Source organism: Synchiropus splendidus, chromosome 3 (genome assembly GCF_027744825.2).
Source record: "Synchiropus splendidus isolate RoL2022-P1 chromosome 3, RoL_Sspl_1.0, whole genome shotgun sequence".
NCBI classification, from domain to species: Eukaryota; Metazoa; Chordata; class Actinopteri; order Syngnathiformes; family Callionymidae; genus Synchiropus; species Synchiropus splendidus.
In genome coordinates this window covers 7,873,274-7,891,673 of record NC_071336.1, presented here as the reverse complement: position 1 = coordinate 7,891,673, position 18,400 = coordinate 7,873,274, and the positions used below count along the sequence as shown (strand labels likewise).

Here is an 18,400-nt window from a genome sequence, read left to right as displayed (position 1 = left end):
AGAAAAAAACATTACAGTGAGGAATAAATATGTGGAAAAAAGTGGAATGCAGCAACACATAATTGCTTTTCAACTGGAATTTTAATGCACAAGCTTCTGTCATGTTTACTGAGAACAAGCAGAGATAGGTGCATTAGTCAGTGAGGGTCTTCAACTGCTCAGGCTGGAAGTTGGTCTCCAAAGTGAGCGATGATAGAATGAGGGAGACTTTAAAGCAAAGTCCTCGTGCTGAGCAATAAAGCACATGCTGACCCTGAATTCGGTTTGTATATATATATATATATATATATCTTTCATGTCATTGGCGACAAGACAACAAGTCTGTCTTCGCTTTGCTCCTTGATGGTTCCACAAATATCCAGTGATTGTTTTGACCTTTTCTTCCATAACAACCAACAAGTTGCCATAGTAACCAAAAAAAGAAAAGAATGTTCCTTTGGCCTGTCAAACGTCAAGATGAAAATTCTATTATTTACAAACAATTTCGTCTACTCATCTGTGCAGTGCAGGGTTTTACTAAATGGTGTTTTCATTAAATGTATTGACTTTATTAAATACGTGAAGTATTGGCCACTCTGTTGCTGACAAACTGTAGCGCTAGTGTTTGCTCCCCGAACAATTTGCAGATGTCCTCAACGTAGTGACATTTTTTGAAATATATTCCTGAGACACTAAAGAGCCTGACCTTTTTTCCCCATTCTTCACTTTAAATAATTGGACTGTGCCAGTGACTAGTGACTGTGATGCGACGGCTGCCTGCCCTGGGTGTCCCCAGCCTCTCTCTATCTCTATCCAGTTGCACCCTCGCACCTACTTTCTGAAGTGCCTGAACGTGAATTATAATGCTGCTCAAAAATTCTGAAACCTACTTGAGCACTAATATTTACTCCAAAGCTTCTTTTCTGCCTACGTTGCTTACATTTAAAATCGTTTTGGTTTGCTACTTCTCCACTTCAGTTTGTTGTATGTCAGGTAACTGTGTCAGGTAATCATTTCACTCAGTTGGGTCATTTTGTCGGATCTGCAGCCACTTGTTAGACATGCTTTATGCTCTGGCATCCTGAACGACTCTGGAGTGAGGTGATCTGAGCATGTCGAACTTGAAGGAGGCTCGCAGTTGATGGGAACACGGAACAACAGAGATGATCAATGTCTTTGCGGACAGAGCCATGGCCGCCACGTTGACCCGTTCAGATTGAAAACTAGCCCCACGTGTTGCTTTTATTTATACATATTTTGCTGTTAGAATTTCTCCTGCATAATTACTGTTGACGCACCCATAGAAATGCGTATTGTCTTGTGACATCCTTGATTCATCCCAGCAGCCCTCTCTTGTCATTTCGGGAGCAAAATATGCTCCTCAGTTTGAAGGATAAACAAAAAAAGCTGCTGAAGCAGCACATTAAAATGTGCTCGTATCGGCAAAGATACTCACTTGTTGCTCTCTCACCAGCTGTCACGACACATACTGAGGGCGAGGAGAAGATCCAAGTTCTGCTGATGGTGGAGAGTGGACGGTATGTCACCCTGTGGGAGACAAAAAAGTGCAGAGGCCCTTATGGATTCTTTTTAATCATGGCTTCTGTTCATTTCCTGATGTTATACCACATTCTTGAACTGAATTATTCACAGTCCTGCCTGAAAACTCAAATGCACCCCTTTGTTTTTTCATTAGGACAGTCTACATCCATGGCTACAGCATCATCGACTTCACTCTGTGGCGCTCTGCTATCACACAGGCCGCTGGGACCGATGGAAATGCGCTCAGTGATCAGCAGCTGACGAAAAATGGTGTCCCAATCATAGTTGAAAGTTGCATTGCCTTTGTCACCCAATATGGTGAGTCACTTTTTAAGCATTTTTGGTTTTTGGAACTGTGAGTTTCCAATGAACTGTTGATGACGATAATTGTGATTCAAAAATAAATTTATTTTCAATATCATGTTTAAACATGTGCACATATGAAAATACTACGTAAACAGCTCCGGCTATGCTTGAATCTGACATCTTTATGTCATGAATCTTTGGCACTGACCGATGAGTGTGCTGTGCACTTGTCGACGCCGGTGAGTGCCAATTTGAGCCTCGATCTTCGGCTCCATGTTTTATTCCCTCTTCCATTCTCGGCATCTTGTCGTCTGCATGGCACAGAACGACAGAAAGCCAGATGTGCAGCCCTAAGATGATCTACCACGTCGCTTATTCACGGAAATCCTCCACAACTCCTGGGAGACAGACACTGTTTGTCTTCTTCAATAAGTTTGGATCACAGCCACATGACCGGACCACAGCCCAACGATTTTCCACTGAACAGTGTCTTCCATTCCGCTCCACCACCATGCCGTTATCATCATTGTGACATTTTCTGCCCACGATAATCGTGCCGAAAAAAAATGATCTTGTGGCAGCCCTACTTTAAAGATTATCAGTCACATGTCCTTTGGTGGGACTCCAGTGGCCACACACTTTGGTGGGGTTGAAACCTCCAGTCAGAGACATACTGTAGTAAGTAGAGCCCAAAGCAGGGCACTCACACCTCTTAAACTGGTCTAGCTCCCTCAGTAGCACATCTGGTGCACCAGACCTTGCATCTGGTGATTTATTGACTCACTTTCAATGTCCATAGTATTTATGTATTAAAGTTCACAAAACACAATTTATTAAAATGGAAGGCATACACGAAATTCAACGGGTGTGTTGGGATTTTAGATGTTGTTGGCACCAATGCTTTTATTGGTTATTAAATCAAATTTATCTTGACTTTTATTATCTTCATAATTTTTTACCAATATCTAGATTTCCATCCTCAACTAGGCTTTTAGAAAAAAAGTGGTGTCTCAAATTTTGGATTTTATTCCATTTTATGGCATTGGGAAACATCTCTTCCTCAAATTTTCAAGGAACCTCCTCGATCGTTATTCTCTAATGTCTCAGTGTAGCTTCTGCCAGTGTCATTTTACTGGACTTCCTCTGCTCCATGGTGGGAATCTGAGATACTCCACTTGGTTTCATTCATACTGTATACCGTATTTTCCGGACTACAGAGCGCACCGGAATATTAGCCGCACCCACCAAATCTAAGAAGGAAAATGGATTTTGTTCATACATAAGCCGCACCGCTCTATAAGCCGCGGATGCACCGTTGCTGTCTGCGCCACAGAAAATGCATGAGGATCACTTCTGGCGATCCTCTAGTACTAGTTTTGAAAACGGGGTCCAGTGTCGAGACTGACTCATGAAACAATCTTGCCAATGTTCTGAACTCCAGTCATGAACTCCTCACATCTTATTTACATTTAAAGTGTTCAGAAAGCGCTGTTTTCACCCTCCAGTAGATCGTCTCTGTCAGCAGAGCTGCGGACACGCGGGCGAAAACAGCGCAATTTGAGCGCTTTAAAGGTAAATAAAACGCCCGTGATGTCATCGGTTTGATGTGACGAAGCTCAATATTTTTGCCAGCAAAGAGCATGCTCATTAGACTGTAAAAACTCGGGATGCTCCGAGAGACAGGGAGAGCACTCAGCTGAAGCAGCGCGGTGTCTTCAACCTCCTGAAAGTTCTCACTCTGGACGGTTGCAAAAGTTTCAGATTCACCGCGAACGCTGCATCTGACACACACAAGACTGCAGCGGATTCGGTCCCGGTTGATTCCGTCTTAAAACGACACCTGAGAAAGGCTGCTCATCTGGCGCGGTGAAATTAATGATTATTTCTCGGGCAATATGCTTCGCGTTCTGAACGTCACGCTCAGACCGGCGAGTGTCGCGAGTGACCGCTGGTTCCTGCAGTTTCACTTTCATGAGCACCAGAAAACTCTCTGTGCTCCGTCAAGTGCTGGTGTTTTAAATATCGTATTGAATTCGTGGCGTTGACGCCCTTTAACGTGCATGTGCTGCAGGATGCAAACTTGACATTCATCAGAACGGCTGCTGTCACATGTGATCGGATTTTGTGACCAGCAATGACAGGCAGTGGTCGGCATTCACAGATCACAACGAGTTCAGCCTTTCATAATCGGTGGCCGATTGATTGGAATATCCCTGTAAAAATCAATATATTAGCCGCATCGTTTTATAAGCCGCAGGGTTCAGACCGCGAGAAAAAAGTAGCGGCTTATAGTCCGGAAATTACGGTATCTTTGACTGAACCTCTTCTGTCAATGAAGGCAATTTCTCATGGTCCCCCGGCCACGGCTGTATTTACTAGTTGTGTTCTCCAAAGTTCAATTTTAGGTCCCATTTCTTTTCCCATCTCCAAGCTACTGTACCTCTTAGTCAAATGTCTTCAGCTGAATCAATCAATCTTTTCTCACCATGAAAATACACCTCAGTCCCTTTTCCCTCCGCTAAAAATTACACTTAAAATCAGACCCATGCTGTCACATGCTGACTCTGAAAAACATATTTTCCCATCTGGAATACAGTAACTTATGGAGCCCCTAATGGGACATGACCCAAAAAAAAAGAGAAGTTTTGCGATATCTCGCAAAAGTATTGCGAGATATCGCAAAAATAATATTGCCAGATCTCGCAATACTTTATGCGAGATCTCACAATACTAGTTTGAAGTGACGTTGTAACTACTTCCGGATCAAACAACCATGACGATGGTGAGTCAGGGTCAGTGGGATAGTTTCATTGAATTTTATTTCAAAATTGGACTAAAATATGATGAAAATATGGTTTTGAAATCAGTGTCAGGTCATCCTCCATGACTCCTCTACTTCTAGCAGCAGAATCAATACATTTGAAGAGAGTGAGATCTTGCAAAAGTATTCTAGCATCTGCTGGTAGTAGACAAAAACAGCCGTTCCGTAGTTTAGTTTCTTCTTTTATTTCACTCAAACACTGTGTAGTGGTCTCCAGAAAACAATTGCAGCTCCTCACTCTCCTCAACACCTCCCAAAAAAACAGAACTCTCTCTATCACCCCAGCGCAGCATCTCACTCCACCCTCACTCACTTGTCACCATTGAACTCTAAAAGGAACAGTAGCATAAACCCAGAAGGTCACCATTTTGCGAGATCTCGCAAAACTTCTCTTTTTTTGTTGTTGTTGTTGTTGTCATGTCCCCTTAGGGGCTCCGTAGTAACTCGCTCCTCTCTCGCCTGGTATTTTCTCTGCTACATATTCTGAATAGTCGAGTGGTAAAAAAAAATCTGGGGGGTGGTCAATTTTTTTTCCACCATTAAAAGCTTGTAGGGAGCTGTGTTCTTGACACAATGGCCGAGTAGTGCTAGAGTTATTTCAGTGACGTCAACAATAATAGTAGGTTTGCGATGTGCCCTAATTTTGGCTTGAACACCACACCCCCAACTTGTGTTCTGCAGTGGCAATTGCAGGTTGTTGAGTGTGTTTTAGGCAGGGTGTGTGTGTCCAGCATTATTGAGACTTGTTTGTTGCCATGTTGAGTCCAATGACATCATTAAGTGTTGCTGCGGTTTGCTGTCTGGGGTAAGGGCCATTGGAGCGATAAAAGACAACCACCTGTGTTGATTCCGTTTTTGGGTTAAAGATTGCCATCTTGTATGTCCAACATTTACTGGAATAGGGAAGAGATGGAATTATAATCAAGTACATCCATGTTCATACCTTTCATATGACCATGAACTCTGAAATGGCTAAAAGAACGAGTTTCAGCTTGAAACACAATAGAGTGACTCTGGCTGCTGCATGATGTTTTAACTCAGGAAAGTGGTGAAGTGAATCACCTGGGAAACAATACAGAGAAACCTGAGGCCGCCACAGAGACCAATTTATACCTGCTTGTTCTACAGAAACCTCCTGCCAAAGCAAAGATTAGTCTGTATGTCGCAGCTAAGATCATATTGCTCAATTCAAGTTTGTCATGCTGCTATTTTATTTCACTTCTGGCTTTCACTCTTGCGAGCTCAGAAAGCGATTTTAAATCATCAGTGAATTCAGAAAGTTCAAAAAGGAGTCATTGGTTCTGCCTCTGATGCCACTTCAGGTTTGCCCCTGCAAGGAGTCTACCAGAGGCCTGGAGATCCTGCGCGAGTGGCTCTGCTCCTGGAGGAGTTTAGTCGTGATGCTCGCAATGTCAAGCTGAGAGTAAAGGAACATCACCTGGAGGATGTGACCAGCACACTGAAGAGCTTCCTATCCCAGGCAGAAGACGCCCTCCTGACCAAGGAGCTCTATCCATACTGGGTGTCAGTTCTCGGTAAAAACCTTTCTTTCACTTTTGTTTTTTTACCAGAGAGTACGAATTGTTTAGAGGTTGATTTTATTTTTACATCTGTGGCTCTCCAGATGAGCAAGACGAGGGAGAACGGGTGATCAAGTATTCCACATTTATCGAGAGTCTGCCTAAAACAAACAGGTCCACGCTCGATGCTCTTCTGAAGCATCTTTACAGGTAATCGTCTCTCACAACTTTTGGAGTTTATTTCATGATTGTAAAAGTCTTTTCAGAATGTTGTTTCATCCCAGTGAGGTGCTGTCTTCATTTATTTATTTTACATGGTGCATCACTAAATACACATGATGAACAAAGCACATTGTCTGATGCCGGTGGGTCCCTTGCTGTGCTGGACAGGGGAGACCAAGCTTGGGAGAGTGCAATGTCTTCTTGGTGTTTCCCATCAAAACATTAACCCTTAAACTCTGCTCCTTGGTACAAAGTCCCTACAAATGGTAAACATTCAACTCTTATTTTGAAAACAGAAAAATCTAGTGACTCAAAAAAGAAGCTTGAATCTATCCTGAAGCAGCTCAGGGTTTTTGACGTTCTGTAACAGGTTCCTTTTTTGGTGTGGTACTCCACACCAAAATCACAGGGTTTCCTTCTGACAGGTTTTTGTGCTACAAACTAAATTGACTATCAATCTACAGTTGTTTCTATATCGATCTTACAGAGTCTTTTAAATTGTTTTATAAGGATATTGAGTCGTCATGATACTTATCATGGCATTGCTTTAAAATTCCTTTTTCATTTTTTGGTTTCAAGGAATAATAGTCATTTAAATTAGCCAACACACACACATACACCTGATGTTTTCAAGAGGTCTATTCTTGGAGATGCCTCACAGGCGATGTGTTGTATAATCACAGCATCGATGATAAATAATGCAGGTAGTCATAAATTATCAGTTGCGGCGCCATGTTATTATAGATGCATTAAAAAAAAATAAAATATGTGACTGTATATATATATATATATATATATATATATATATATATATATATATATATATATATATATATATGAACCTTTTTGTTTTTTGTTTCATTTTATTATCTACTGACAGCATTTCTTCCAAATTCCAAAATAGTGTTAATTTGCAGAAAAGGACAAAAGGTCACAATAACAAAGAAGATGCAATGTTTTCAGACCTCAAATAATGCAAAGACAACAAGACTATATGAATTTCAAAACATCACAATTCTCAAGTTTTAACCGAGTTCAGGAATGAATATTTGGTGGAATAACCCAGATTTTTAATCACAGCTTTCATGCAAGAATTCAAGTGGCTCAGCTTTGTTTGATGGCTTGCAACCATCCACCTTCCTCTTCATCGCATTCCAGAGGTTTTCCATGGGGTTCAGGTCCAGAGATTCATTAATGTCATTAATGGGTGTGTGTCATTGCTGCTCAGCACTTTAGTGGTTGATCGTATTTCTCACTGAGACAGAGTCAGGCATGAAAACGTGTATTGACTAGAAGCAGTGAGAGATCATTTAAAGTTTTACAGGTACGGAATTGATCGAATAAGTCGCCCCCAAGAGGGAGCTGGGAATGGAGCACGGCTGGAGTCCAGAGCCAAGCTGGAGTCATTAGATGATGGAATTAAAGGAAGTTGTAGTCAACTGTTTTAATAAAGGTTTAATTGGAGAATAATTCTTGAAATTAAAACTGGGATTCAATTCAATTAAAAGCATCTTTGTATTACAGCTGACTCAGGATTACTTACTGATAAAAAAGGACAAAGTGTCTGAGCTGACAGTAAGTGTTGTAGGAGTGAAGAGAAAAAAAAAAAACATGGATCTGAATTTATACCAAACTAACTTTGATATCATGCCGTTTACTATATATGTCATTGGGTCTGTGTTGGTCATCTGCATTCATTTGTCTTGAGCCAGGATTCATCAATGCTCCCACCTCAACCAGATGACCAGTGAAAAGCTGGCTACAGCCTTCTCCCCCTGCATGTTCCAGACTCAGGGACAAACACGGCAAGAAATCAACGTCATCTGCGACCTCATCAACAACTATGTTACCCTCTTCAGCGTGAGTCACACAACTCCATTTTCCTGTCGTCTCCCTGGTGTAGTTTTCACTTTATTTTCAAATGAAATCACTTGCTCTGTCTGTGGTGGTTGGGCATTTGATGGCAAAACAAACCTTTCCATCCGCTTTTTTCACAGCTCTCTGTTCTCACAGTCGCACATTCATTTTGTAAATCAAATCTGAATTTCATTCAAAAAGGTATTTGATTCCTCACTACAAAAAGAGGGCCAATGAAATACCTGATAAAGGTTTGCTTTCCTGGCAAAGTTTACTTTTCTGTGCAGTGAGCAAGATTTTCTGTGACCCCGAGTTCCTGGAGTCACTACATTGTCTGTACTGGTCCTATCAACAAATACTTTTCTCACATTGTTCACCGGTTCTGCTGAGAGGGAAAGATGAAATGCTGCAGAAGTTGATTCCCTAAATCAGCTCCGCAACTGTGAATTTAAGTACAGCAATAAAATGTAAAACTAGAAAGGCACTCAGCGAGCGCAGCCGTCCACCAGGACCCTCATGTCTACCCATCTTGTGACTTGTCCAGTGTTTTATCTCTATAATCATGTGGTTCTCAGCAGGGCTTTATCACAGTATAGAGAGCGAGGGGACACTGCAAGGCCCTGCCCTGGAAATTTGTGATATTTATAACCCTGATGCACTGTTTCCTGCATTCCCCAGTTCTCATCTATATTGCATTATTACTACATTCATCAGACTTCAAAGCTTCAGAGATGATATTATGGATGTTCATAATCATGTATGAGGTTTATTAAGTGTTATAAGGTGCAGAGTTTGAAAGAATAACTTATTTCTAAAAAAGTACTGCTTATGTAATGCTTATTGTTAAGGGCTATTTCGTCTTTATAACTTGATAAAGCTTTTGAATCTTCTAATAATCCATCATAGATGAGACATTTAAGTTAAGTGGTGACATTTTTTCTTTGAGGTCTTGAACTTGTTTTTGAATTTGCGAATGGTCACACTATAAATGGAACTAGCAGCAGTAATGATGTGAGGTTTCATTGGACAGTGCCATCTGGTGGCTTCTGAAAATGTGGGCACTGTTTCATGAAACGTCTTCTAACTTTCAATGGTGCTTATCAGTGTAGAACAGTGTAGTACACTTGCCAGGCTTACGGGTATTACTATAATCTCTATTATTCTGAAGAAGGCACAGGGCGTGATCATCAGCATTACGACCCCCTCAAGGAAACAGATGTTAGTGCGGACCAACTGGGTTGAAGCATGAGTCTCTCATCAAATTGACGTAAACAGCGAAAAAAAAAAAACTGTTGGAGATAACCCTGTTGTTGGATACCTCTTTTTTGGCATTTGAAATGTAATTGATATTCATGAATTCGAATCAGCTAAATTTGACAGCAGAGGTGAGTAGTTTTCTAGAACTCAATCGCACAACTCAGTTTGCCAGGAAAAAAAATAGTGACATCAGACATCACCACTTGGGCTAAGGTGAAAAAAAGGCAACAAAAAACACACACAAGAAAAAACAAAAAAGAAACATTTACTACTAAAAACACTCATTGATGTTCAGGCAGTCAAAACGTGCAACATTCCCTCCAAATGCTGGCGACGTCCTGGAGGGACTTATTAAAACCAAACGTAACTTCGGCATATCACATCTGCTAGTTATTAACTGTGTGACTGTAAAGTCTCTCATGCAGACGGCCCTCTACTTTCTGAACAATAAAAAAAATAAACAACGATCCAAATATTGCACGCTGAATATCCACACAACGCTCCAGGCACAACTTTATGTACTCTCCGTTCGTTCAACCACTCGAGAAGGAAAATGTTGAAGCCAAATTTGCACAATAGGCATAACTTAGCTGATGTGTGGATGAGCGGGGGAGTGGGATCAATGTCGAGCCTTGGAGAGCTGCCTGACTTACCGGATCTGCGGCGCAGTGACTGCTAATTCCCAGCTGAACGCCTAGATCCCCCTTGTTCTCAAGTTAGCAGTAGCGTCTAAATCGGTTCGGGACGCCGTCATTTACATGACAAATAGCCATTCAACTCCACCGATCAGGAGGCCAGTCGCACGCTGTGACATAAACTCAGTGAGACGCCTCTCTAATTAAAGTGCCAGCCCTATATTGGATACTGTTGACAGTGCCATTATCAGCTCTTAACACACGCAATAAATTTCTTTTTTTTTTCCCTACCATTCCCATATATAGAACCAAATGAAATTGTTTTATCACAAAATGATAATGTTTCAAAGTCTGAATGAAAGAAGCAGCTTCTAGATTTCCCACCCGCTGCCATGCGTAACAAAAGAATTGTCGCTCGACTCTCCATTGTGTGATACGCTCGCTCATGTGTCATAAGTGTTCGATAAAAACCAGAGTTTTGGAGGTTTTATTTAGCAGCGTTAATGTTGCAGTTATTTTTAACATTGCTTTGTCAAGCAATAGAGTCTACATGCCCAAAGTAAATGTTTGATGAGTCCTAAATATTTCTCTGAGTTTGACACTTCTGCATCGCCATACTGTCGGTAAGAATTTCGTTTGACACGCCCCGAGTGTTGGCTATAAAGACTACTGGCCGCTGTTTCATTCATCAGTAAAAAGCTAGAAAGTTGAAAGGCTCTGCACTTAGTTCGGTGAGATCATCTCACACCTCTTTCTAAACCACGACATACAATCAAATCAATATATCAACTTCCAAGATTCAAGAATTGACCCTGACCACTCTCCAGCTTTTTTCACATTGTCTGACCGGGAACCAGAAAGGTTCGTTCCGATAAGAATTGTATGTCTGACATTAGGTTCTGTTTTTGCCTTTAGGTTAGAAATGTTGACAGAATGCTAAGAAGTAAAGGTACACTCATATTGAGGGCATTTCTTCTGCCTTTCATGAGACTGGAAGCTCATTATTGTCTTTTGGGGGAATTGTTTTGTCTATTTTAGTTTTTTCTTATGTGTATTTTTCTGGTATGTCGTTTTCGCCAGTGACTGTGTGTATGTCTCTAATGTTTAATGTTAGTGTGCTGCCGTAACAAGTGAAATTTCCCCTCTTCAAATTAAATAAAATACCTGTCGGGCATCAAATAAACTCTTATATTTCATAGTTTACTCAAATTCATAGCCTCTGTGAACTGAAATATGACAATTCTGCAGAAGTATGGGGAAGTTGTTTATTTGTATGTGTCGATCATTGAGGATGGATGTGACTTTGTTGCATTTGTCATTTTTTTAAAGAATAAGTACCTTTAAATTCTGTAAAAACAAGCCTTTTTTAATAATTGCTTTTTTTGGGGTTCAAAACCGCCATGTTTAGATAAAGTATTGTAATATTTTGAAAGGAAAATGATGAGCTGCCCATTTCTCATTGTCAAATATTGTTGTACATACCGATTTTGGCCCAGTGTTGTTGTTTCCAGATCAGGAAACAGACATCATCTCAGCAATGTTTTTGAGTGTATGTTTTTGTCGTTTTTCTCAGGTCAATGAAGAGCAGGTGCAACAGATGGAGAGGGAGAATAGTTTCATCACACGCTGGAATGACAAAAAGGACACCACAGTGAGTCGACCCGCCGCTACCCAAATGGAAATAACCAAAGGGTGTCCGGTTTTGTTTGTTTGCTTGTATAGAGTTGCCCGCATGTGCAGTCGTCTCTCAATTTTCGGGGTTTCATTTGAGCAGCTTTCCTTTTTCTAAACACGGTGGAGTGTGGAGGAGGCAGCGGAGGTAAAACTGCTTTGTTCCTGTTAACCTTTACCGCGGCTACTTGGAGTCTGCATGCCTCAGCTGAGGAAAAAACATTAGACTCTGATAACAAGAAAAAAAAACAAAAATCAAATCCCATACCCCTGGTGAAAGCTAAAAGAAGTTGTTTTTCCTCTGGCTGCACACCTCGTCTGTAAGTTCTTTACGACACTGCGGGACTCCAGGGTTCTCAGCGGATGGCCAGTGTGATATTACTGGTATTGCAGATGAAAGTTGCTCTGTTGTTTACTGGGAAAAACGTTATTAAGCGTGTGTCAAGTTAATAACAAAAGTTCATTTCATAACAATGTTAATGATAATGAAACAATATATAGCACATTCAGAATGCCGTTCATAGGACGATTTACAGACAGAAAAACTTCAACGAAGCATGCAATGACTCAATTGTCGACGCAGCAACTCTGGAGAGACGTACCAGGCCAAAACCTCAGAATTGGTTTAGGAGGATTTTAAAGTGAAGGGCTACCAGGGCTCTTGTTTTCCTTTGTGTATGGAAGTGCCACCATCATTCATGTTGCCAAACATGTGACTGATGGTTGTGACACGTGTGTTTGTCTACACTTGACACGACTTCCAATTCTGACTTCCGAATGCCACGAGCGATGGACTTCAGTCATTAAGATGTTTCTTTTGGGATTCTTCCCTCAAAAGAAACACAATGACCACATTCACCCCTTTACAAAGACATCATTTTTTGGTGTGGCAGCTCTCATTTAAGCTGTAGCGGTGCGCCACACTCGCATTTACATGTAGTGGAAACCTTGGGGTTGACCTTCATTCTTTAAAAGAAGACACCGCTAAAGCTGTCACTATCATCATCATATCTTTTTTTTTTTTTTTTTTTGTCCAAAGCAAGACAGAAAATATAAGTAAATTTCAATCGTGAACTTTAGGTGCAGATACCATGGTAGATAGTGTCACCTTTAGGCTAAATGTGGACTCAGTTGGCAGCAGCACTCTCAAACTTGCAGGGGCCTCTGCATTTGTAGATATATCACATTTGTGCCAGACATCTCTTTCAAATAAGCCTAAACCTATTGATCCTCTTGTAGTTTGCTTTTAACACTTGAGTTGGTTTAAAAACCACTGCATTTCTAACACAAAAGTTTTTTGGCAGCATGACGCTCCTTAGCCTGTAAAAATCCATATATTAGCCGTGCCGTATAAGAGCATGAGGAAAAAAGAATCGGCTTATAGTTCGGGAATTACACTGCAGAACGGAGTGATGTATGATGGGCGACAAAAACCACAAGTCTCCTCACGCTCTCTGGTCTGCAGCCAAGCGTCACCGAGGCCGAGACCTATGTGGTATATAGAGTACGATATAAACAGTCATTTGCCACTTTAATGCAAGCTGATGTTTAAATTCAATGTTCAATATATTTCTTTCCCTCAAGCTCTAGCTGACGATTCAAAACTCAAATTAGTCTTGGTCTTTATCCAGGCTACATAGACGTGCAGCGTTATTAAGAGTGGAGCTAGCAGTCAAAAGTCTGCTCGGCTCTCATCCTTGCCGCTGCAGAGGATTGAAGACGCCTTTGATATTAAAGGGGCGTGAGATAATATTAATGAAGGAGAAATATGCAGACTTGCTGCTTGACACCATTGTAGCTGTGAGACCTGAGGCATCTCACGCAGACCACTCTCTATTTCCCTGGTCCCAGCTTTAACTCCAGATCAGTTTTGTGGTTCTGACATAGTTTTTATTACATTACTCACTTGTTTTAGCATGTTATTTATTTTTTGCTTTAACTTCAACAGCCATTTGCTTTAGTTCCATTTGGAGACAGATCTCTGTTGAAATATTTGTGTCAGATGTGAGCTTCCAGTGTATGGGAGGATCTGTTGAAGAACAAAATACAGTAAGGTCGTGTTTTGAAGCTATGTGTGCTAGTTGGATTAGAACAAGAAGTCCCATCCCCTGCCCCTTTGAGATCCAGTTTGCCCTCCCCAGAACTGAAGTATCTCTAACTGCAAGGTCATGCTGCAAGACAACACATCATCAAATCATTCTGTCTGGATTTCCACTGTTTTTTTCAGCCTATCCAGTCACATCCTCGGATTGTGTTTCCAAGGGTAGTGACTTTTGAATTCTTTCATCAATAACAACACGACATGAAAGCTGATATGACTAGTTGAGGTCACGTTGTTACCTCTCTCCTGATAACACTAGATGCCTGGAGCTCGTGGAGCTGAAGCCAGAACTCTTGCATGAGGATGCGTTATGAAAGTAATCTGTGAGGTGTTTAGGTTATTGTAGTCACAATCTATGCTCTACAATGGTGTCTGTTGTATTGTACAGTGGAGGGAAACAAGAGGGGCTGGTACATGAAACAAAAAGAGTCCTGAAAACATTGACTCATTTTTCTCTATTCATTGAGGCTCGATTGCTTCTTTTTTTAATAGCTGTGAATTCATATTTCTCTTTTTCTTTCACAACCAATTCAACTGGCTGTCGCAGCTGACCAGAAGGTTAAGGTTTAGCTGTAATAAATTCCAACTTTAAAACCGAAGTGCACATTTTTCACTCATTTCTCTGTAATTGAAAAACATATCTAAAATCATTTGACCCCTTCCTGTTTTTTTTTTTTCTTCCCAAATATTTCAGATGAAGAACAGGCTGTTGTTTTTCACATTATTTAGGAATAGTTGTTTAGAATAGAATAATCGCAAGGTAGCACTGTACCTTGCTGATTACCTTAGCAAATATATGCTTAAATCGTGTCTAGAATTTCTGAAAAATTCTTTTTAAACAAAGAAACCTTTTAGGTATTCAATAATCAATATGCAAGTATAAATTCCTAAGCCTGTTGGATTGTCTAGTTGTCATGACAAAATCTGGCAAGAGTCACATAGATTGCTATATAAAGTGTACAATTCCTCGTGACGTCCTCATGGTAGTAGCTCACAATTGCCACTCCCGACCAGTAGAGATGGGCGATATGGACAAAAAAAAAAAAAGATCATGATTAATATTGTCATTTGAGCGATAACAGTAATTATCACAATAAATACATTTTCATGATATTCCATGTGTTGTACACACTACAGTCTCTTTTGAAACTGTTTTATGATGAAACCTATTAGTGGACTTTGTCTCCAACGTCATTATTTGTTTATGTTTAATTATAATAAACATAATAACCAAGTATAGACATGAGAAATTCAATGTTTCACGTCTGTAGTAGAACTCACTCGTGTCTGACAGACTGCTCTGCCAGCTTTATTTAGGTCTTATATTGAGCCATCTGTCTGCTGTATCTCATGTCTCTTCATAGTTTACTTCAACTATGGACATATAGATGCTGTTAGATAGATAGAATATTAGAAATAATGTGAATAAATTATCATTTAGTCATATTCTATTCTCAAAATCATTATACAAACTGTCAGTCCTTTGTCTCCTAAAATGGTTGTTTTTTTATTGCCTCATTGAAGATTTCACTTAGTTTGACCATTTTAGAATTTGTTGATGGTCCCTAACTGATGCTGTGTTGTAGCATGAGCTCTGCCTGTGAGAGCATGTTGGCGATCAGTGAACCATAATCGGTTACGCGGAAGAGGAACCCAATACCGGAGCGGATGTCAGTCGAATATATAACAATGATCATGTCAGAAAAAACTATTTGGACCACTCCATTTAATAAAACAAATTCAGATCCTGAGACTCAGAGTTAAACAATGTCATTATCAAAAGTTCCCTGTATTAAAAATGAGTTTAAAACTACAATCATGAGCCAAAGTCCACGACACTCTCCACAATTTTCACAAGCCAGTGTCGGCTGTCGAATGCCACTTTGCTGGAGACCGTGCTGCATTTTCATGAACTCGTCTTATTCATGTATCTTCAGACCTTCATGTCCATGTGCTACGTAGTGAAGCTAGCATTCAAACAATCCTCAATAGCAACATTGTAATTGACAGACTAGCAAATGGGTTTTTTTTGTTGATTTTTTTGACAGTGGAGTTCTGCCTTTGACACGGACTGATTTCTTGGCGTCTCTACTGAGTTTGTTTTCCTTATTTAATTCCCAAATCAAAGTTCTCTTGCTGTGCTTGCAAAGAACATATTTTAAAACGTGAGCGCTCATTTTTTTTCTGGTGTCAGTGAAGCGTCAGCCCCCTACCGCCCCCAAACCCCCATGGCTCCCAACCTTAGCAAGTTTGTTTGACACGTGTTCTCTTTATTTAGCAAAGGTGTTTGAATTCTATTAACGCTACCTCGGTGAGATCGCCTCCAGCGCAAAGACAACCTTTGGTTCGCACAAATCCTCCAAGTGATTCTCTCAATTTTTACCATTTGGATTCCTGCCACACTGGAAAAGGAATTTAGGAGAAAAGCCAATTAATTCTGTTGTTCTGTTTTGTGATCCTTCTGTCTGACTCGATTGTTCTTTTCCCTCGATCCAGTTTTCTCCAGCTGGAGACTTGATCTTTGAGGTGTACCTGGAGAAGAAAGCACCGGAGAACTGCTGTTTAATCAAGGTACACTCGTGTTAATGTCTCAGCTGTGTGTTGCGCATGCACACATAATGTGAAGTCGGAATAGTATGGGACTGAGGGACGTGGGTGTGAAGAATGAAGGTGTGAGCTACGTATTAGAGGGCGGGAAATCATGTGGTTAAACCTGATGGGACTACTGCCATGGAAAACCACCAATGCTCTGCACAATTTCCTCCTCTGCAGCAAAGCTTATTTCTTTACTGTCGAACAGCACACGCAGAGGAAACCGATTGTGGCATTACAGGGACATTTTCTATGTACACTGGTACTCAAGTTTTGGCTTACTGTTATCACAAAACCTGATGAGGATCAGCTCCTCCAAGATTAAGATCTATAGTTCTGAAATGAGTTCATGCTGCAGGAAGTCTCTTGTGGTCTTTCTTATTAGCATGTGAAGGTTGGAGCTTGTGGTCAACTTGGCTTCTTGCAGCGTCTCCAGTTAACATGCACCCTCACCTTCGTCTAGAGCCGTGGGCAGCGACCTGTCGAACTGCAACGCTGAAAAAGACATGGCAGGAATCTCTCCCGGAGAAACGTCAAGAGAAAGGGATTGTGCTGATTCTGGTTAGGCCCCATGTTGCCTTCCTGTCCCACTGGAAGTAGGCTTGGTGGAAACACAGGACATGCTCATGCTGCTGTCTCCGTGGCATGGAGTCTGAATATCGTTTTCCCTTCAAGACAGGACAGACAGGAGAGTTGGAGAAAAACCATTTCATTTAGAGTGCTCTTGGATAGCAACGAATTCTCCCAAATATCATTGTTGAGTGTGATGTCAAAGTATTATTCAAGGTATTCATCTGTTTAAAGGAAGCATGAAAGCATTAAGTGAACTTTATTCACCTTTTTTGGGGGCTAAAAACCAGGCATGGTTTCAATCAGGAGGCTGGAAACAGCACCGTATGTCTGATATCTGAACGAAAACCTTTTACATAAACATCAAATGTCTGTTCAAAGAAAGGAGTTGAAAGCGGTTGATATTGACCTGCAGTGTATGAGCTGAGTTGTTTATACTTAAAAATAGCGGCTGTATTTTTGTGCTCAAGAGGCCAAGGTACTGATTTGTGTTTGTGACAGGTCTCTCCGAGCATGAGAGCGACAGAACTGGCGGAAAATGTGTTCAATATGCGCAACGTTGCCCTGAACGCAGAGGACTTCTGGACCACGTTTGAAGTCATTGAGAATGGAGAGCTCGGTATGTACGCGTGTCTTGTGTGAGTGCATGAAGAGAAAAAGAGAGACGAGAGAAAATAATAACAAAAAAGAACAGAGTGAAATTCCAGAAACGGAGTGGAAAAATGATGGAAAAAAAAATACATGGTGTGAATGGAACCCCATTTGTAGCCCTGACCTCATAAAGGGTGTGACCAGATATATATTTTTTTCTTTATATCAAATATGGTGAAATAAAGAGAGTTTGTGGGGAAACAAAGCGGAATAATTCAATGCCCCACCGTGACTGGTGCCTTTATTTTTTCACAGGAATTAACCTGCCTTCTTTGGACTCAAACAAGGAGAGCAGTTTGAAGACGAACACGTGCATGCGCAGATCTCTTTGAATATTATGAGCTCTCTTTGAGAGCTTTTGTTCCCTTTACTAGTTGGAAAAATGAAAAAAGTAGTTTTGCATCATAATGATTTTCATTAACAGTGTTGTGTGTGCGCGCGTATGAACAACACACATTTACAGCGTCAGGTGAAATGATCTCCGATTTACTCCGGAACAAATTGTCTGTTGTCACAAGTAGACGTGGATGAGAGAGAAACACAAAACCAAGCCAAGTCACAATCATTGAACCAGTATCATCCACGCTCCTTATTGAATTTAGCGGCTTATTCCAGTAACGCAGAGAGCATAAACTCTGATGGACGGGGCTTATGAACGTTGTCTAATGTGAATTTT

General features: G+C 40.8%; 1 protein-coding gene across 5 annotated transcripts in view; it reads left to right on the top strand.

Annotated features, from left to right (window-relative positions):
* arap2 (ArfGAP with RhoGAP domain, ankyrin repeat and PH domain 2) overlaps positions 1 to 18,400 on the top strand; it is a 125,916-nt gene that overhangs the window by 96,819 nt on the left and 10,697 nt on the right. For 4 of the 5 annotated variants that reach the window (XM_053859945.1, XM_053859941.1, XM_053859942.1 and 1 more), the window contains exons 19-26: positions 1,454 to 1,517; positions 1,676 to 1,839; positions 5,971 to 6,183; positions 6,273 to 6,378; positions 8,103 to 8,250; positions 11,713 to 11,790; positions 16,408 to 16,482; positions 17,575 to 17,692. In XM_053859945.1, coding sequence (XP_053715920.1) covers positions 1,454 to 1,517; positions 1,676 to 1,839; positions 5,971 to 6,183; positions 6,273 to 6,378; positions 8,103 to 8,250; positions 11,713 to 11,790; positions 16,408 to 16,482; positions 17,575 to 17,692 — 966 coding nt within the window. Of the gene's footprint in view, positions 1 to 1,453; positions 1,518 to 1,675; positions 1,840 to 5,970; positions 6,184 to 6,272; positions 6,379 to 8,102; positions 8,251 to 11,712; positions 11,791 to 16,407; positions 16,483 to 16,966; positions 17,065 to 17,574; positions 17,693 to 18,400 lie in introns of those variants that run through there. The other variant, XR_008414182.1, reaches the window with a different exon arrangement.